Source organism: Camelus bactrianus, chromosome 15, assembly GCF_048773025.1.
Source record: "Camelus bactrianus isolate YW-2024 breed Bactrian camel chromosome 15, ASM4877302v1, whole genome shotgun sequence".
NCBI lineage: Eukaryota > Metazoa > Chordata > Mammalia > Artiodactyla > Camelidae > Camelus > Camelus bactrianus.
The window spans coordinates 65,777,913-65,799,600 of NC_133553.1; the positions used below are offsets into that span (position 1 = coordinate 65,777,913).

Below are 21,688 nucleotides of genomic sequence, written 5' to 3' on the forward strand. Positions count from 1 at the left end.
CATGGATATGGAACCTTGGATACAGAGGGATGACTATAAAGTTATATGCAGATTTTTGACTGTGAGGAGATTGATGCCCCAAACTTTTGAGTTGTTTAAGGGTCAGTTGTACATTTGTACATTCACAGTGTTGTACAATCCACTACTAACTACCATCTAGTTCTAGAACTTTTTCATCACTTCAAAGGAAAACTCGTATCCGTTAAACAGTCCCTCCTCATTCCCCTGTTGCTGATAACCATTAATCTGCTCTCTGTCTCTATGAATTTGGTTATTCTGGATTTTTTATGCATACGGAATCATACACTTTGTAGCCTATTACATCTGACTTCTTTCACTTAGCATAATGTTTTCAGAGTTCCTCTATGTAGTTCCAGGTATCAGTACTCCACTCCTTTTTCTGACTGAATAATATTCCACTTATATATATTTTTTCTCTCTATATATACACCACATTTTGTTTATCCATTCATCAGTGGATGGACATTTGGGTTGCTTCCCCTTTTGGCTACGGTGAGTATTGTTGCTTTAAATAATTAAGTACAAGTTTTTGTTTAAACACCTGTTTTCAATTATTTTGGATATGTACCCAGGAACAGAATTGCTGGGTCATCTGGTAATTCTTTTTAACTTTTTGAGGAACTGCCAAACTGTCTTCCACAGAGGCAGCACCATTTTACATTTCCACCAGCCATGTACAAGGGTTCCAAATTCTCTAGATCCCTGCCAATATTTGTTATTTTCCATTTTATTGATTATAGTTATCCAGGGGGTGAAGAGTGATACTGCATTGTGGTTTTAATCTCCACTTCCCTAATGACTAATGATGGTGAGCATCTTCTCATGTGCTTATTGGCCATTTGTACACTTTCTTTAGAGAAATGTCTATTTGAATCCTTTGCCCATTTTATAATTGGGTTGCCTTTTTACTGTTAAGTTGCAAATTCTTTGATATATTCTGGATACTAGTCCCTTATCAAATACATGATTTGAAAATATTATTTTCCATGTATGACTTATCTTTTACTTTCTTGATAGTGTCTTTTGAAGCAAAAAGGTTTTGATTTTGGTGAAGTCTAACTTATCTATTTTTCTTCAGCAGCTTGTTTCTTTGATATATTTAAATATGGTGCTTCTTTTGATAGCTAAAATATGTCCATATTGGCTTTAATTTTTATTATATTAATCGCTATCATTTATCAAATTGCTACCATATGCTGGGCATTTTATGTGTGTTCTTTCATTTCCTTTTCTCTCTCTCTTTCTCTGACCTAGTTGGTATTGAGCCATTTTCTAGAGGGAAAAAAAAAGTTCAAAAAGGGACTCTTCTCAAAGTCATTCAGTAGGATATGACAGAGGCAAGATTCAATCCAGCTTTGTCTACTTGTATACACCGCCTTCTTTTTTCTCTACTGCACTGCATTTCATTATTGAACAGCATAATGTAAAGGTTTTGATTTTGGCCATAAAAGAGGGAATGCATCTTGTCTTAGTTTTCTATTGCTTCCATAACAGACTGCCACAAATTTAGTGGCTGAAGTGACACAAATTTATTATCTTATAGCACTCTAGGTCAGAAGTACCCAGGGGTCTCGACCAGCTGACATCAAGGTGTTGGCAGGGCTGCATTCCCTTCTGGAGGCTCGAGGGGAAGACTTGTCTCCTTGCCCATTTAGGTTGTTCCTTGTGAGAACAGGACTGAGTCCTCTTTCCATGCTGGCTGTCAGCTACTCCTAGCCAGTCCTGGCCTCAAGAGGCCACCTATACTCTTCAGCACATGACCTCCTCCTTCCATCTTCAAAACCAACAAGGTTGGTCAAATCATTCTCACACTTGGAATCTCTCTCTTTTTTCCCCCTTCCATCTCACCTCTCTGACCCACCTTCTGCTTTTAAGGACTCACGGTATTAGACTGGGCTCACCCAGATAATCCAGGATAATCTGCTCAAGATCCTTAACATCATATCTGTGAAATCTCTGGTGTCATAAAGGTAGCATGGATAGGTCACAGGGATTAAGATGTGGACATCTTTGGGGGAACAGGGCATTATTCTTACACACACACACACCCCTACATTTTCTCTGCGGCTAGGTATAACATAGAGAGTAAGAACAGAGGACTGATAGAGCTGATAGAATAAAAGACTGACAGAATCCTTGCAGTATGATTCTAAGCGATAGGCAGAGGAAAAGAAACCCCCCCCACACACACACACCCACCTCCTGCAAAAAAGAGCCTGAGGAGAAGCAATCAGAGGTAGGTCTGGTCCTAAAGATTCTGTGTGAAGTTCTGCCTGTCCATGATATACTGATTTCCTCTTTTAACTTGGAAATAATTTTCTCAAAGCTCTTTTGCCCAGTGTCTTACCTCCTAATCCAGTCATCTTTAATGGTCCTGATTCTTGGGCAGCGACCAGCCAAATTTCAATTTTGCACATAATATCCTGAAATATCTCAGAACACTGAGCCAATGAATTGCTAAATTGGCTGAACACTCAGAGACCTCTTTTCCAGGAACACCTTGCTCCAGGCAATAGAATAATAGATCATTGCTAGAACTCTCTAAAGCAAGGTAGCTGTGGAAAGCTTCAATACCTTGATGGCAGATTCCACTGTTGGCAAGCAAGATCCTGACCTCAGGTTTTCAAAAGGAGTGACCAAGGCGGGAAACTCCTGGTGTCTTTCTTTTTCCTCCAACTGAGTCAGTAAGTTCTATGAGATATAGATGCGTGGGTTGATAAAGATTAATTTGGCTAAAAGCTTTCAGTGGATCCTGTGTTATAAAGTCGAGGATCATCAGTGATAGAATGGCAAAAAGCTTCCTACTACATGACTGCTGTCTTCTAAAACTGAAATAAAGGAATTCTAAGCAAGCACATAGGAGAGGTTAAGGAAGAAACCACCTTGAAGCGGGTAAATCTGAAGCTGGTAAGGATAATCCAACATCACAGGACACAAGAGCTCAAAGGGAACACGAAGATTATCTAATCTAATATTTTCATTTTGCATTGGGGAAATTAAAATACAAGGAAGGGACTTTTCCAAAATAACCCAGTTGCTGGCAACATTACAGGTACCCTGACTTTCTTTCCCTTCAGTGTTCTACATTCTGGGGTGGTCCACAGCGGGCGGCTCTGCTGTCAGTTGCTGAACGGATTCTTTTCTCTTAGCCACTTTCTTCTGGGGCCTCAATCAGGAAGACAAAAGTGCGGGTGAAGCACTGCCACTCATAGTGCTTTACCACTGTAAGCAACTCTAGCCGCGCTCTACTGGAAACTCAGTTCTATGATCCCTGAGCCTAGGGAACATCTTTTTGAATGTACCAGGGGATGACGTATGAACATGAGAGAACTCCACTTCTCTCCCAGGGGCCAGTGTGCCTAGGAGACCTGAAGACAGTACACCATCAAAACCCAGTAGCTCTGCATAAGAGATTTTTAGAAGTGAGGGGGTGTGTGTAAAATTGCCACTGAATTCTGGGGAACAAAAATGAGAAAGTGAAAGTAGGGGAAGAGGTTAATGGTTTCACCTCTGCCACATCTGACTCTTTGCCAAGATTTTCTCAGTCCTACTACCTTATAAAAAGCAGAACCCACAATAAAGAAACCTATGCTCCCCAGCACATTACAGGATACAACGAACATAAAACCACAGCTATGTTCTTCTGTTTCAGTCTGGGAAATTAAAAAAAAAAAATCCACATTTAGGGAGTCGGTTGGCCTACCTAGGCCACCCAACCCCAGCATCTATACAATTAGCCAGTCACAGATTCATCAGTTAAATCCGATGGTCCCTGTCCAGGCAACTTGCTACTTAAGGACAGTGCGCTGTTGCCAGCTGCCCTCCATAAAAGCAGTGGGAGATTTCAGCAGGCTAGACCCTCCACAGATCCTCCTCCTTTCTCTAGGGTTTTGTGGGCCTAAGACCCTCCAAAGCCACACTGAGAAAGGCAATGAAGCAAAAGGACAAAAGGAAAGCAGCAGAAGGTGACCAGCTAGCCCTGGATGTCTCATTTCAGATTTCTCTGTCACTCCTCAGGATGGGCTACTGAATTTTAGATTCTAACTTTAGATTACACAGTTGAAGTTAAGTTTCGTTGCTGTTCTCCAAAATACTGTATTCGGACTGTCACAGCTACAGAGAGGCCTTCTCCTGCCTCTTGCCCCTTGGTATGCTTTGATTTCCCAAGCTCTCCACATCTCATACTCTACCTTACTCTGCTGGACAGACGTACTCTGTCTGCCCCCACACGATACGCAAAGTCCTCTGTAAAAGTCATAACACATTTCTCTGACCAGGAGTCAATTTTCCATTTACCGAAACACGGCTCCCAACCTGTTCTGTTGAGTTACTCTGACCATTTTCCAGTGACTTCTGCATTTCTCAATAAGCTAGGTTGCCTTCAGTCTCACTGCCAGCTTGTAAGCAGAAACTTTGGCACCTGGCTCAATGTTTTCCTCTCCATACTTAACGCCCTCCTCATCCCCATCATCCCGGGTAATATGCCATTGGGGAGAGACATTCATCAGCAGGCAGCTATCAATCTATATTGCGAAGCAAAGAAATCCACAACCACAGATCCTTTTAGGAAACATGCTCTCACTACTTCATTGAAAGGGGTGGAGTTTATGTCCAATAGGTATGATACACTTTTAAATCACTGATCAAAAACTTCCTGAAATCCCTCCTTTTAAGGATGCATCAGGTTGTTTAGTAGAAAGATTCATACCTAAAACTCTATTAACCTGTCAGTACTTAACACTAAGGCAAACATGTAGAGATTACACTTTTCTTTCCTTCTACAATGCTTACTTAAAGCCTACCACATGCTCAGAATTGTTCTAGGCACTGAGAACAAAGTTGTTCACAAAATGGGGCAAAATATCTACCCTCATGAAAATAATTTTCTACTGGAGGAAAAACAAATTAAACAGGGTGCATAAGATATATAATACAGTAGAAGATGATAAAGCCTTCAGAGAAAAATAAAACAGGGAAAAGGATAGAGTTTTGCCTTGGTTTTGGTTTGGTTTGGTGGTGGAGTGGCACTGTTTCATACTGGCTGCCATACTGAGAATGGTCTGCTGAGGGGCAAAGTCACAATCACGGAGACTAGTTAAGAGGCTCCTGCAAAAATACTAGGAGAAATAATTATTACTTGAATCAGAAGGAAAGAAATGATAGTCATAAACGGCTGGTTTCTGGATATGTTTTGAAGGGAGAGGAAACATGGCTTGCTGACAGGCTAGATGTGGGATGTGAGAGAAAGAAAGGAATCCAGGATGACTCCAAGATTTTTATTCCTTGAAGAAAGACCAGAACTGCCATTAATTGAGATGCAGATGACTCAGAAGGAGCATGTTTTTATGGGGGTAATGGGAAAATCAGGAGTGTAGTTTTAGAATATTTTAAATGATACTAGAATATAGCGCATTAAGATTTTTTTTTCACTATTATACACGATGAAGATAAGAATATTTCTGGCATGAAGGATGAGGCCATCTTACATTTTCAACACATTAATCACTTTCATTCAAAATTCCTCACTGCCTCAGCAGGAATTATTTGTAAACTACTTCGGAAGTCATTCTGAAAAAGGGTCCAACATCTTGAATGGGTTTCAGAGTTGGGACTGACATTCTGGCCTAATTCTGAAGCTCAGTTAGGTAGGATATATACATTGCAGACGGATACAACACAGGCAAAATGCTGGATGAACTCCAGCAGTGCATTTGCACCAAGAAAAATGGGCCCCATTTGGGCGTAGAAGTAGAAAGGCAACACCTGATATGTGAATCCAGGTGCTCACCAGGGTCGGAAGAGTACAACCAAGTGTTTCATCTGAGAAGTCACCTCCTGCTGAAGCAGGAAGAATAATTTATCAGCTGTTTTCCTGCCCAGCATGGACCACCGAGCTGCACAGTGTGCTCCCTAGGCAGCCTTCTCTCTCGACTCTGTGCCAGGTCCTCTGTGCTCGGCCCCAAGGCCTCCCTGCAAAGTCCCCTTTCTCCGTGTTTGCTCCTGCCTTCCTCAGGGTTGTGACTGATGCACTTCATTCAACAAGATGGAAGGAGAGTGGAAATAAAGAGCATGGAGTGGGAGGAAAATGATGGATACTCTTTATTTAAGGGAGTTTTGAGTACAAATATTATTCAGAAATTCGATCTCATCCCACTTACTTCTGAAATGCCACAAAACAATATTAAGTCGATGCATTCAAAAAGCAATTATGAAAGCATAATATCTAATTGGAATTATGCTACTGCTGGGGGAGGGGGAATTTGAGGACAAATAAAACCAGGACCCTGCCCTTGGTGAACTAAGAATCTAATGGAGAAGGCAGATGATTAAACAAGTCATTACAAGCGAATAACTAATGAAGGGACATACAAAATGTCAGGGACCCAAAGGGGGAACAATTAAATCTGTCTGAGGAGGTTGGGAAGAATTTATAAAGGAGATGACATTTGAGCCAAGCTGTGAAGGAAGGAAAGGTGTTTGTCACTTTACCAAGGGAGAGCACTCTGGGACAGGCAGAGGGGGCCTACAGCTGTCTGGTTTTTGGATCAGTGAGGTTTGAAGCGTGGTCCTGGTAAAGGTTACGTGGGGGAGAATGACAGGACAAGGAGATCAGAAAGACAAACTGGGACCAGACTTGCTTGGCTTAGGAGTCTGTCCCTTGTTCTTTGGGCAAAAGAGAGCGCTCAGGCTTTTTAAACAGGCAAATGACATGATCTTAACTTTGTTTGTTTGTTTGTTTGTTTTTATTTTTGGGGTTTTTTTAATGATAGGTTGCAGAATGAAAGAAAAGGAATGAAAGATTTTGTTTAGGCAAAAATTTAACATAGGACACATGGAGAAAGAACCATGAAACAAACAAACCAAAAAAAAAGATGTCATTGTGAACCGTATTTTATTAAAATAAAAAACCTCAAACTTTTGGAGAGATACCGTTAAGAAAATTAAAAGCTACAGACTAGAAGAAAAAAAGTTGCCAAACACATATTTGATAATGAACTGTTCACCAGAAAATATAAAAATCTTTTACAACTCACTAATAATTATTTTATAAAAGCTGGACAAAAGATGTGAACAAACATTTCACAGAAGAAGAAATACAGATGGCAAGCACACAAAATAATGTTCAGTATCAACAGTTATTACAGGAATGTAAATTAAAAGCACCACAAGATACTACTACATACCTAACAGAATGGCGCAAACAAAAAGAAAATTGACAATATCAAATATTAGCAAGGGTGCGGAGCAACTGAAACTCTCATATATTGCTGTTGAAAATGTAAAATGGTCAAGCTACTTTGGAAAAGTCTGATAGTTTCTTATAAAGTTAAGCATATATTTACTATATGACTCAGTCATTCCACCTCTAAGTCTTTTAAAGAAATGAGAACATATGACCACATAAAAGCCTTTACACAAATCTTTATTGTGGCTTCTTGCATGACATCCCCAAACTGGGAACAATCCAAATATTCGTCAACTGCTGAATGAGTAAGCAAATAATACTCATAGTGGAATATTGTTCTGCAATAAAAATGAAGAGACTACCAACACAGGTAACAATATGAATGAATCTCAAAGGCATCATGGTAAGTGAAAGAGGACAAAATTAAAACTATGGTGACATTTATATGTGTAAGTCCACTTATATGACAAAACTGTAGCGTCAGAGATTAGAGCAGTCATTGCCAAGAGCTGGAAGTGGGAAGAGGAGTCTCATTACAAAAAGGCATAAAGGAATTTTTTGAGTCATGGAAATATTCTGTATCTTGATTTTGGTGATGGTTACACAACTGCAGAAGTCTGTAAAAATTTTCAGAGCTGTATATCTAGGATGAATAGTGAGGATATATATCTAGGATGAATAAGAAGGGTGAGTTTTACTATATGTTAATTATGCCTCAATAAACCAGCAAACCAAAGACTCACACCAAGTGCTGAAGAAGAAGTGGAACAACCGCAACACTCATTCGTGCTGGTATGGATGGAAGACGGCACAATCACTTTAGAAAGCAGCTTGACATTTGAAAAAAAAATAAAGCTAAGCACACACTCCAACAATCCCACTCCTTGTATTACCCACCAGAATTAAAAACACATCTACACAAGCACTCGTACATGAATGTTCATTGCAGCTTTATTCAATAGTGCAAAATTGGAAATGAACAAAATGTTGATAAATATAGCAGATGCATGACCACATAAAGTATGATATATCCATATAAAGACTACCACTCACCAATAAAAAGGAAGGAACTATTTAAAAAAATTTTTAATGGGGGTACTGGGGATCGAACCCAGGACCTCATGCACGGCAGGCATGTACTCTACCACTGAGCTGTACCCACCCCCCGAGGAATGAACTACTTACTGATACACCCAATATCATGGATGAATCTTTAAACATTATTCTGTATGAAAGAAGCCAGACACAAAGGGTATAAAAAAATAAACTTTAGAATTTTATATATAGAATTTTATACAAAAATTTTAGACTGCTACTTTTAAAATCCATTTTATTTGGATATAATTTTATGTACAATAAAATGAACCTATTTTAATTGTAGGGACCCATGAGTTTTGACAAATATATACATCTATGTAACCACCACCACCAAGAACATTTCCATCATCCCACAAAACTCCCTTGTACTTCCTTGTCATCAGTCCTGTCCCTTTGCCCCAAAGCAACCAGTAATCTATGCTCTGTCACTATAGATTAGCTTGCATTTTCTAGAATTTTATATAAATTCTAGAATTGGATGTATCAACAGTTTATTCCTTTTTATTGATAAATGATATTTCTGTCTATGACTATATCATAATTTATTTAGTCATTCACCTGTTATATTTATGAACTAACCTACTGGAGACATATCTTAGGCTCTAAAAATGAAGATTTTATAACTTACAAGGCTTATAATGCTGGAGTAAGCATTAAATAAAATAATTATGTCACTTAATATTTGGCAAGCATATCATTAAAGAAAGTAGGAAACTTCATCTTAGAGAGGTCAAGTAATTTGCCAAATGTCACAGCTAGAAACCCAGTTCTGCCCAGTTCCAAATTTCTTAACCATTATGCTTGCTGTCTTCGCATCCAGTAGAAGGTTTCCAGAATTTGCAGGTACAGGAAGGAGTCCCGTTTTCCTGATGTTTAAGGGTTTGGGACAAAGAAGGGGGACATTAGAAGTTTAATAGGTCAAAAAAGAGTTTTCTTTCTCGATACTCAAGCGGTTTGGAAAACTGCTTAAACAGCATTTAGAAGGGACTCCAAACAGCTCTCTGCTAACCTACTGGGAACGGATCCTAAATCCTTGGATTGATTGGGATCTTGCCTATATAACTAGTCACCAGAGCCGGTTTTTCTTTTCCACTGCATATTCTTAGCAAATGTTACAGCGTAAAATATAAAAAGGGAACATCAGAAGCTATTCTGGGAAAGTGAGCTGTCCTCTGACACCGGCGCTATCCAGAAGGGCTTCATGCCCGAGTTTAATTTCATTTCATGTATAAGAATCCCTTAGTCACCACTTAAAATGCCGTGTCATCTCTCTCTCTCCACATTCTCAATGAGTTATTTTGCTCTTGAAACCAAGAAAGACCAAGAAAGAAATAATCCTGGCTAGTCAAGGAGGAACTACTTTAAGAGCTGAGAATCCCATTGACAGGGCTGTGTGACTGTCTGAAATCGGTCCCTGCTTGCTGATAGGCGTCCTCCAAAAGGCTTTCTTCCTGCCTCGGAGTCCATCTTTCCCGACTGTCCCCTTGCCTCCTCAGCTCACTCACTCTGGCTTGCTTCCCACTGCAGTTCTTTCTTTCATTTGGTTGCTGCCCCATCTCTGCTTGCCCCCTCAGGACCTGACAGTTCGGAGTGCCCTTTTGGTTCCCTTTCTTTACTGATGCTGGCTGGTTCCCCTTTCGGAGTACGTTCCACTGCGTTTCTCTACCAAATCCCGGTTTCCGAACTTGCCCAGAAGGAGGGTTTTAACGTTCAGATCAGGGTTCTGGATACTCTTTTTGGTCTCTGTTCCCTGGGGGCCTACACTTGTAATGGTGCCTCCCAGATAGCTAATTCCCTTACAGCTATGGGGGCTTCTTTCTTGGCAAACTAAAGCATACCCCGATTCCCCAAATCCAGCCCTTTGCTGTCACTCTCTGCTGCCCTCCAGCGGCTATCACAGGGATGCACCAGTTAGAAGTTAGTTCCAAGGCCTGGCTGTACTGCCCTTTCCTTGGCCTATGAGTGACCTCTAATAGGACATCAGACAGTGCGATTCATGGATATGAGACTTGCGTTCAGAACTCAGGAGGCGTGAACTCAGCCAGCACTACCACAACAGCCTCTGATACCACTGCTGCTCCCAGGAAAATCCACTGGTGATGACTTTTCTGCTCTTTTTCCTGAAGATATGATTATCTCAGAGATTCACAAATTCTAGCTTTATGGCTATGCCCGTTTATGCTGTGTGTTGGAGGTAAGGGAGAACCCTCCCGAGCTTCTGAGGCTTGGTTTGATGGGAAAGCAGAGAGCAGTGCCTCAGACTAGCCAAGCGGCTGGCCTCGCAGATGACCTAGCTCTCTCACAATTTACCATGAGAGGATCACAGATGCTGTCTGTGAGCCAAGGTAGGAACAACCAGGTGGCCTGCAGTGCTAGGCTTATCAGCTCTCCCCACAAGAGCTGAAATGGAATGGAACTCCAGCCTCTGAACTGCCAGACTTCACTCTGAGGCCACCTGGAGCGAGGCAGGCACCGTGCCCACATTAGAAGTTACACCTGTGCTACTGGAGCAGAGGGGTAAGGAGGGTTGTCACAGACTAGAGTCACACTTCGGGAAAAGGTCCTTCTAGCCACCACTGGAAAAGCTGTTCTATACCCAGTGGAACCTCTAAGTGGCAGAGCTCTCTGACTCCAGTTGGATGTTGGAAGTGGTGGACAACTCCGTTGGTCAAGCTTTACATTAGACTACCCACCTAACCCAAGACTGCATCAACACGGGTTGACAGTAACACTGAATGATGTTAGCTTGGGAGGCCCATGAGTCAAAGGCCAAATCCAATGCACTATTCATGGGAAAATATGTCAAAAATCTGGTGTTTTGTCTCCAAAAGATTGTCCACAACCACTTCTAACTGGAAGTCCTTTACCCATTGCCTGCTTCCACATATCCGTCATTGATACAGTTTAAGAACCCGAACGGGGCTATCATTAAGGATTCAGCATTTCCAGACACACAAACTATCTAAAGGGAAGGCCCTTAAAGAGGCTCATAAGCTACTTCTCTACTTGCGCAGCTGTGCAAAGGACCAAGTTTCTGTTGCCTACATGCGTGCTAAATGGATATGCCTCCTTTCTGAGGGAAAGCAAAGCCCCTAGAAAACACACAATGCAGTTCATCAACCTTCCACCTTCAAGGACCCCAACTGTTCTCTATTTCAGAAAATCAGCGCGGAGTCTACCGTTGTCTCAGTGTGGTCAGTATCCACCAGTAACACTTGTTCACTCTCCTCTGATTTCCAACCTCCTGAGACAACTCCATGAGACTTTGAGAAATTAGACCTCTGAGTTTCTAAAATGATTTCCATGGTGAAAGGATAACGAGTAGAAAATGGTCTTCCTAACATGCTATAATGTCACTTGTCCCGTTAAATATCTGAGACTTTTCCTGGCTCTTACATGACACCTTACGTGATTTTCTATACCAAAGAGTTGTAGTCTGCTTGGATATTATTTCATGAGATCCTGGTCTGGAAAAAAATGGACTGTGTTAAACAAACAAACAAACAAAAGTCCTGAGACAGAATTTCTGAGCTCACCTCCTCCCCAGTTAAGAGGCCAGTAGATGTGTGACAAAGTCTCAACAGTTCTAGAATAAACTCTCCTCCAATCAACCAAAGGCATTCAGTAAGTCCCAGGATTACTGGCAGTTCCTTCTGTAGATTTTCCATCACAGCTTTAGTTACTAATGTCTCAAGCAAGGTAAGGGGATGCGTTTGCTTTGCAGAGGCTGTGGCCACATCCCGTGGCTGAAGACCTCATTCACCTGTGCCCCAGGCTTGTGTATGCTGATCCAGCCTGGGCTTACGTGAGGTCAAAGGTCGAGCTCAGTGCAGTCTACTCTCAGAATGTCCCTATTTTTATTTTTTTGAAGCAGACCCAAAGGTGTTAGCTCCCCCCTACTTGGGTATAGGGATTCCTTGCTGTCAGAACTTCCTTGAAGATCAGAGGTATCACTGAAGGTTATGAGTGTCGGTCAGAACAACTTGGGCAAAACAATTCCCTCAAAACAACCAGAAAAACCCTGCTTTCAAAAACCAAAGGACTACCTTTTGAAGTAGTTCAAGTTGAAATCTTTATGCCAGGCTGCCAACCCATAGCTAAAAGTCCTTTCCTGAATGCCTGTTTATCAGTATACAGCAGACTTGGCTTTGTCCTGGGGATCTTTACAGAAAACTCTGCAGCTGGCCCTAAAACTGACTAATATGGCATCAGTACAAAGAATCAAAATCGAGACAAAGTGGCACTCCGTCAAAGCACCAGGGCCACCGAAGGAGAGAGTTTGGGAAGGGCAGAATGTTAAAAAGGCCTGTTTTACAAGCATGGGCAAACATACTACACAGGAATGTAAGCTCCACAAGGGAAGGGAGCATGTCTTATTCACTGCACTGCATCCCCTCTACCACCGGACCCACGGTCACAATGCTGGGCACCGTGTTGAATAAAGACTTCCTGATTAGGGAAGTGTATTTTTCCAAATGCTGGCTGTGCCTGTTTCTAGACATGGTCTGTATCTGCAGGAACTTTTAGTGGCTCTGTATCAGCAAAGAGATTTGCACAGGTGTTCAAATATATTTTATATCCTCTTCTAATCAACAAACGCCTTTGGGATATGATGACTGGATTTCATTTCTGAAATGACATCTACCCCCACACACATGCTGTCTATATATGCTACCGTGTTGGTGGTGCAAATAATCTTTTCCAAGATAATGTGCTTTACGGCTTAAACCATTCCTTCTAACTCCACTATCCCTATCAGTCATAGTAATGACATCTTCTAATTTCATGAGTTATCAAACTTCTTGATTATTAACTCTGATGCTCATGACTCCTGGTTTTACAGACTATTATTCCATCAACAAAATATTTCAGTTTAGCACTTGGAGAGTATTTCTACCGGCAACATTACTGATCCATACACTTCACTACTAGAGGATTCGTGTACCAGTTTCTCTATTTTCCTCCCCCAAGAATATCCTTTCATAAAAACTCTTCCCTACTATCTACACCCATACCTCTCTCCTTCACTACGACTCATTGACAACCGCTCAGTAAATACCTGGGAGAACTGCAGGGACTCACTGCCCACCCCATCAAAACCCTAGGCACATCCCAGCAGGCTGAGGACCAGTACTAAGGAGTACGTATGGGAGATGGCTTTCTTCCGGTTTAACGCAGCTTAAGGGTTGTGATGAAGCCTGACAACTGAGGCCTTTTTTGTGGTCCTGCCCTCCCCTCACCCCAGCCTCCTCTGTAGTCTCCTAGTCACGGGTTGTTTAGACTGGTTAGGGGGAAACATTAAAACAGAAATTCGATTGACTGTATATCATTTTGATACATGCTGTATCAGACAAAATCAGTTTTTGATATAAATGGATGTTCTACTGAGGCTAAAATATAAGTGATTATTGAGCAAAGTCAAGATTTTTTTTTCCCATGAGAGCCAACAGAAGCTAAGCAAAGGCAGAATGTTCCTCTTAATGGGAATATCGCTCATGAGACTTGAGGACAGGGTAAAAGAGAATGGAAGTCAATTTTATTAAAAAGACAAAGTTTCATTGAATTGGATCATGCCAGGGGGGGAAACAGAGGAGGCAGTTCTACATAGTCAGGTTCTTGAGTTATTCTCAGGTTTTCCTACCTGATGTGGACTAATTGAAAATACTGACTTTATCTAATAGGTGTAACATCAGAATTTGTTCAACGTTTCCAAAGAAATATACAATTATTTCTCTTAGGTCCTATGGTTGTTTTTAAGGCAGGTTAAGTGCCTGCAATGGAAATGCACTGTGTTTACGTTAGACTGGAGGCTTAGAAACCGGGGAATAACTGGCCAAGAGGGACTGTCACCAACCCAGTCTAAGAAAAGCCGTAGGTATCTTGGGATGGCTTTGCGGTATAAGAGTCGTGGCCAACAAGCTCCATTCAGGAGATCTGACGCAACGTCACGGCCGAATTCATTCAGCTTTATAAAAACTCACGTATATCAGAAGTAAATTACACTTGGTGCCAAGGAACAGAAAATAATACGATGTTACTGAAGAACACACTCAAACCTTTTCCTGTTGGTCAGACATGGAAGGTGAACAGCTATAAATTAGGTAAATAATGTAATAATGATCTGGGGGAAGTTAAGATTCTCTCACAAAGAACAGAGTAAGAGAAATGTGAAATGTTTCAGGGTAGGCTGCAATAAGCAGCATTTGATGGGGAGATACAGAACATAAAAAAGAGGTCCATGAAGAAGCTGAAAAGTAGAAGTAAGGAATAAAGAAGAGAAATTAAGAAATGGGGATTTAAAGAGATTAGCCTAATACTTAAAGGAGGAAAGACAGTGTAAATCCGGTTAAATCAACACCCATGCACACACACTTACAGGTGCACACACACACATACACACACACACGCACACACGTTTAAACACAACTTAAACCCAGCTACTCTCCATGTTTGAAATACCTTCTTCCCTCACCAATACCTAACTTTCTCTCAGTTTAACTCTCTACCTTTTCCATGAAATATTTTTAACTTCCCAGGCCTACAAAGACCTCTCAACCTCATGACCTTTTGTTGCACTTATAGATTCAGTCTTGCTCCTGATTGGCATTGTTGACATTGCATCGTTTATATAAAAGTCTTCTATTCCAACGCGAGTGTGAGTTGGAGTCTACTTCCCCATTCCTTGAATTAGGGCTGGCTTTGTGACCTGCCCTGGCCAACAGAATGTGGAAGAAGTGATTGTTCAGTAGTTTCAAGTGTAGGGCTCAAGGGATTTTCCTATTTCCTCCTGCTCTCCTGGAATCCTGCCAAGATGCCATGTGACGACGCCTGGCGTGGGCTGCTGAGAGATGAGAGATCTCAAGCAGCAGAGAAGAGTCGGCTCGGCTAAGGCACCCTAGCTCAGACAGTCCCCAGCCAACCTGGCAGCTGATCTCAAAGTCTGCATGAGCCCAACTGAACCTACCCAATCTGTAGAAACTGGAGCTAAATAAATGATTCTACTTTTAGGCCAAAATGTTTTGGGGTGATTTGTTTTGCAGCAAAAGCTGTTGAAATAACTGAAACATAACAATGGTTTCATCTTTCCAATGAAATACTTACAGTGTGCCTTATATTAAAATCAAGTATTTTTTTAAATTTTCTTTATTTTTTTAATGTGCTTTTATTTTATATTTTTTAATAGACTTCATTTTTAAAGGGCAGTTTTAGGGTTACAGCAGAATTGAACAGAAAATACAGAGTTCCCACATAGCCTTCCCCACCCATATATATATACACTCCCCTACCCTCAGCATCCCTCACCAGTGTGGCGTATTTGGTACAATCGATGAACCAACATGGACACATTATTATCAACCAAAGCCCACAGCTTACATTAGGGTTCACTCTTGATGTTGTACATAGAATCAAGTATTTGCTGCTCACCTCTTTGCTCCCGGAGGGCAGACACTGTATTATATTCATTGGTGTATTGCCACAACACCTAAGTTGTGCTTTGTTCCTAGTAGGCGCTTAAGCGTTTGATAAACTGAAATGAAAATCAACTGAAGTTCCAATTCTGGTGTTCATCGGCATTATTTACTTCATGTTTAAAAGCAGAAGAAAATACAAATCATAGTACTTTAGAGTCAAATGACTACTGAGAACCTACTATTGGCCTCGTATTATGATTCTCAGTTATGAATCATGAAAGGCCAGCAACTGTTAGTACTTGGAATATACAAGCCACTTCCTGATAGTTAACAAGTGGGCCCTTAAGTTGTCCTCAAGATTTAGTATTAACCCAAATTTGGATTTTGATAGAAAGACACACATCTATTTGATACATGAATGTGAGGTTGCACAGCAATCCTACTTTTTTGAACTTGGGAATATAGAAATTATCAAATGGCAAAGGGGGAGATTTTGATATGCACTAATTCACGTTAGTATTAACAGCTGCTTTGCTAAAGCCAGAAACCTGACAAATGAGATCTGTATGTAAATATACTGTAACTTTGAAGTGCTATACAAATGTAAAATACCAGGGACGCTTGTATATTCAAAATGTCATTTCACTTTTTTCCTTAAGAAGTAGAAAAATCAGAATAGACGGGACAGCTGAGAAAGGATGAATAGCACTGCTATCCACATCTAATTTGCTTCCTAATAAAATTCTATGGCTTTTAAATGGCACTATGCTATTATCGTCTATACAGGGATGATTCCATCAAATAGTCCATGTTTTGAGTATTTTAAAAATTATCATTTAATTGACAGTGTCTGAAACACTCTAAAGCAAAAGAACCTGAAAGCATGATCAGAATGAAGACAGTCATAAACCAATGAGAAAAATACACTCAATGACAGTAACAGAACATCCTTGCTGCACTGAACTGAGGATAAATCCTCATTATGCATGGGTTGTGTGTGTGTATCCTATAACTAGCCTTAACTTTAGCTTCTTCCTTTAACTTCTGCCGTTCTTGTTTAATATTGTTATTTTTGGCTTAAAAAGGGCATAACGGTTAAATCATGTAGTAAGGTAGACAACTGAATCAGGACCTTAAAAGATTTAAGTAAGCTAAATAAATAAGAATGATAAAAATGTGTGTTGTTAATAATATGCCTAAAAGGAAAATGTAGACCAAAGAGGGTAAAGTCTTCAATTTTGGTCCATAAAATCAACCAACCACACAAGGACTTGATAAGGAATAGGTGACAATGCCACATGCGAAAAAGATTCAATTCCTAGAGGATACAAAGCTTGATAAATCAGGATAGAAAGCCCATCCCCCCAACTGGGGTGTATTAACCAAAACATAAAGAGTGAAAGGGGCAAACTGAAGTGAGGCAGATTTTAGCCAACTTAAGAAATATCTTTGTAATAATCAGATTGCCCTAAGGTGGACCTTACTGCTTTGAGGCAGCAACTTCTCTTCAAGAAGAATATTCAAGCATCGTCCGGGGTGCTGGACGGGGATTCAAGGATCAAGCCAAAGGTTATACATGATTTTTAAGATCAGCACCCTGTCCCCAAATCCCATAACTCTATTCTAGGATTCCAAAAAGTACACGCAAAAGGACACTTATTCAAGGACACCTAATCATGTCTCATTTGAGATCAAGACATCTCCTGTGAAAACATACTCACTCCCAGACTTTCCATTAATAGTTTGAACATCTCTTATAGTTCAGATGTTCCCTTTAAAACAGTGCTCACTTCAGTTAAGTTATGAGAATGTTTCTAAGATAAACTGCAAAGTGATGAATATTTTCAGTAGGGGATATGCAAAGATACACTTTTTCTCTCACTGAGTCTACCTGAAGCCTATTAATAATGAGCTAGGGAAGTTTTTCAAATGCTCTAAGTTAGGAAAATTTTAAGCTGCTTTAAAAGAGACAGACATAAATAGAAAACAAGTAATAGATTTAATAGGGAGAGGCATACTCTTTCATGATTCAGTGAAATTTTGGAGTTTCGGTTTCTATTACTACAACTTCATAAAAGAAACTCTGAGAATAAAAATGTAACAGAAAATAGGAACTTAAGCATAAATGACAATGGTGCTCACTGAGAGCTCACGACTGCTCGAGCGTTCATCCCCGGCTCAGATTCTCCTTATTTTGGCTGTGCTTTCAAACTTACTCCCTCAGTTAACATTTTCTGTGAACACCAGTCGCGTCCCATAGGGCCCAAAACCACAGACTTGAGAGAATGACCACACTTCCTTTTCATGAATAGTCAGAAGGAGAAAATTTGTCCTTGGATGTGTTTCTCCAATGAAATGAAATTTCTGCTTTCCAAGAAAAGTCAATTGGCTTGGCGGTTTCTGAGAAGAAACGGGGAGGGAGGGAGTCCAACAGATACCATCCCACAAAATCCTAAAGCAAAAATCTCAGATCTTTCAGTCCTTTCATCAGTCAAGGGGTTAAAACCTGAATGTCTCCTCTGAGTTGCTGAATGCACAGGTGGAAAGTCTTCAGTGTAGAAGGGGCTACTCGGCTCCACTGGGGACCATGTTGAGAGAGCCTGGATGTGATGTGTCAGAGAACCCCCACCTCAACCCCTAAATATTAAGTTGACACACGTTTCTGGGACGCGGCCCGAATCCTCAAACTTTGGCGGTCTATAGAGGCACAATTTTCTGTTTTCTGCTTAACAGGGCTTTCCAGAATTGTCATCAGATGACAGATTACACCACCCATCCACAAGGATTCAGGGGTAGCTCGGGCCATCCATTATGGGTTAAAAGCTGTTCTAGCATGAATCGAGTCACAGTGGTAAGAAGCCGACCAATACAAGGGGTCCTACAGCTTTAAGAAATACCCTGGGCATCGAAAAGTTTTCAGAATGCAAACTATGTCAGCTCTGAAAACAAGAGGCACTGCATCATTATGGCAGGAGAAACAAAGCCAGCCCCCTTTTAAAAACAGTCAAAAAAAAAAAAGATTGTTTTAATAGGAGAGAAGCATCAGTCATTGATTCTTACCTCATTCACACTTTCTATCCAACCCCATCCATCTTCAGAGTGAAGAGATGACAGAGCCCAGTTAACTCTCTCCCTCTTCCGGCCCCCGCCCATACCGCTCCTCTATACCCAACCCACCAAGGCCTACCAACCCACCCTTTTCAATCTGCAAGCAACAGCCATCCGGCACGACTCTTCCTATCCCACGGGCTTGCAAAAGCTCAAGGGTACTCAGGTACCAGCCTTCATCACGTCACTTTAATAGGGATGGCTATCAGGTCAGCACGACTGGCCAGGGCCTTTGCCAGTCTCCTAAAACGACCACTTAGTCACTCGCAGCTGACCACATTCTATAACGGAGGGGCTGGGAAGACTTTGAGGCAACAGAAGAAAGTCAACAAACCAAACCAACAATCCAGGATGGAAAATATTTCACTTTTTCTTAAATGCTACTGCTCCCGTTATCTGCAAACAGAATTCTCCAGGCAGGCATTCTCTGCGTCAGCGCACCTGCTTAGCATTGGTTTGCTGAGTTATCTTTCCGCTGAGTCTGCAGAAGCCAACTGTAGCGCAACGGGTCACATCGCTTGAGGGTCACTTGAGTCCCTCTACTCTCTGGGTCCCTCCTCCCACCTCCTGCCTTCCCTTCTACCCACAAAACCTTTAACTCCACCATAGCTAAGGATCCCAGATAGCTAAATAAAAGAGGTGGCCTCAAACACAGGGAAAACCCCTTAGGTCTCCAGTGTGAATCGCCAACGCCAATCCCCCGCCCCTCCCCTTTTCCTTAAGACCTGATGGTCTTCAGTCACACATCTTAAAAGAAAAACAAAAAACAAAAACACAAAGACTTACTTGTCTCAAGTCGATGAAGGCCAACTGCAGCGTGTCCTCCTGGAACCCAGGCACCGGGCCGGATCTGGCAAACTCTGTGGGAAAGAAAAGAGGATAAAAAGCGCCTTTAACTAACCATGGACAGGGAGATTGGCAGACGGATGACAGGGAAGACAAGAGAGGCTGGGGGAGAGGAGGACCAAGCTTCTAAGGAGTCATGTCTCTCTCCCTTCAGCTTCTTTGTTTGCCCTTCAAAATTCGTGTCATCAAAACACCATTAATTCCAGCATCCTGACAGCAAGGAAACTGTACTAATTCGACCTGAAATTTATTCCCATGAGCCGCGCTGGGCTTCAGAGTATTTGTTTTGTGAATGGACAAACAACTTGCAGAGGAGGAGGGAGTGGGGGAGAGAAAAAACTTTTTCCTCTCAACACAATAAAATCTTCAGCTGTGAAACTCTTTTCAGTTCCGAAAGCTATTTATATTTGAGATCGCTGAAGGAATTTTCTAATTTCACGCCTGTCACCTCATTCCCCGAGCATTTATCAAAAAAATATTCCCTGTCACATCATTAATTATTCCCTCACTGATTATTTGTATTATCTCATGAGTGCATTATTCCCAACACACATACACACACACACACACACACACATCCCCCAGCAGCAGAGGCTGCCCCAATCCAGTGCTTGGCTCTTAAGTAAAGGAGTGTCTGCAGATATGAAAGGACCTATCTAAATAAATCTCACTGCGAAAACTTAGGAAGCATTTGTGCAAGTCCCTCCGTCGAGTATACTCTTTGTTCTTGACTTCTATTCTACACTCCAAATTTCTTTTTTCTTTCTCCTCTACCCAACTTAGTCTTAGGTCAAAGAGACCACATGAATGCTATTTGCAATTTACAGTAGCGCCTTGGGTACCTGCTCAGTTTATGACTCTGGCTTCTACATCATTAACAAGAAAATAACTACACAGGACTATAGGGATGAATACCAGTAACAGTTAAGAATGTCAAGTTTTATTGTCCCTAAGCCCAGCTTATTATGAAATCAAAAGGTCCTGTTTAAGCTCCCTACATACACACAACACACACACGCGTGCGTGTGCACACAGCAAGTTCAAAAGTTGGACACTTCCTATGCCTAGAGTTCTCTCTGTGAAGCCAGACTGTGATGGACATTTAACACCAATCTACTATTTACCTCGAAAGCAACTCGAATACCTTCTCAAAGCAAATATGAAAAGGAATGTTTTCCTTTCAGTTATATTCTCCTTCAGGAATGAATTTAAGAAATTATAGAAAGTTGGTATTGTGGTTTTCTTTTGAAATGAAATAAAATCCATCAAGATATTTGCATATATGTCTGGAAAATTACTTCCAACAACTGGTAGCCGGATAGATTCAAATGAGGTTTGTGAACAATGATGAGAATTTCTGTCCTTTAAAAATATTTTCCACCTAGGAAATGTCTCATAGCTTTTCATAAAATCTTTGCTCTTACTTTAAAAATAATGCTCACAAGTTAAGTCAATACAAAAACATTACGTGAAATGAAATTTAAAACAATTTTTAAACTCATTAAAATACACACAAATGTGTTGTAAAACTGTAACACAAAATATTCTTATTTTAGAGATTTCAAATAAAAATGGCATAAATGGAAGGAAAAATGAGTAGTAGCACTAGGTTTCTATTTGCTTCGGAAAGAAAATTTACATGCCATTTATAAATTAATGCAATCATATGTGTGGCCAAACGGTGAAAGTTTTAAAAGACTAAAATTCTAACACTGAGCAAATATTTGATGAGGGCTATTCTGACATAATGAAAGCCTGACATAATTCATCCTTCATATCTTACAATAGCTGTTATCTGTGATAACCTTGTATACACAGGGTTGTATACAGCAGCTGTCCGATCAGAGGTACAACTTTCCCATACTATGCTCCTGTAGAAAGCAGTTCTTTGAATCATAGCCAGAGCCATTCTTTTTTGACAGCCTTGACTGTCAGGCGGCCAGCTTAAATAAGCTTCCCATGCCTGACAGTTTCATCCAAGGTCGGTAGATTATCACTATTGCTCCTGTATGACTCA

General features: G+C 40.9%; 1 protein-coding gene and 1 non-coding gene across 4 annotated transcripts in view; both read right to left on the reverse strand.

Annotated features, from left to right (window-relative positions):
* EXOC6B (exocyst complex component 6B) overlaps positions 1-21,688 on the reverse strand; it is a 570,349-nt gene that overhangs the window by 110,830 nt on the left and 437,831 nt on the right. For all 3 annotated transcript variants that reach the window (XM_074341308.1, XM_045523158.2, XM_010963690.3), the window contains one exon: positions 19,612-19,685. In XM_074341308.1, the coding sequence (XP_074197409.1) occupies positions 19,612-19,685 (74 nt within the window). The remainder of the gene's footprint in view (positions 1-19,611; positions 19,686-21,688) is intronic.
* TRNAG-GCC (transfer RNA glycine (anticodon GCC)) lies at positions 8,298-8,370 on the reverse strand. Its single transcript has one exon. It is a non-coding gene; the product is annotated as a tRNA-Gly (tRNA).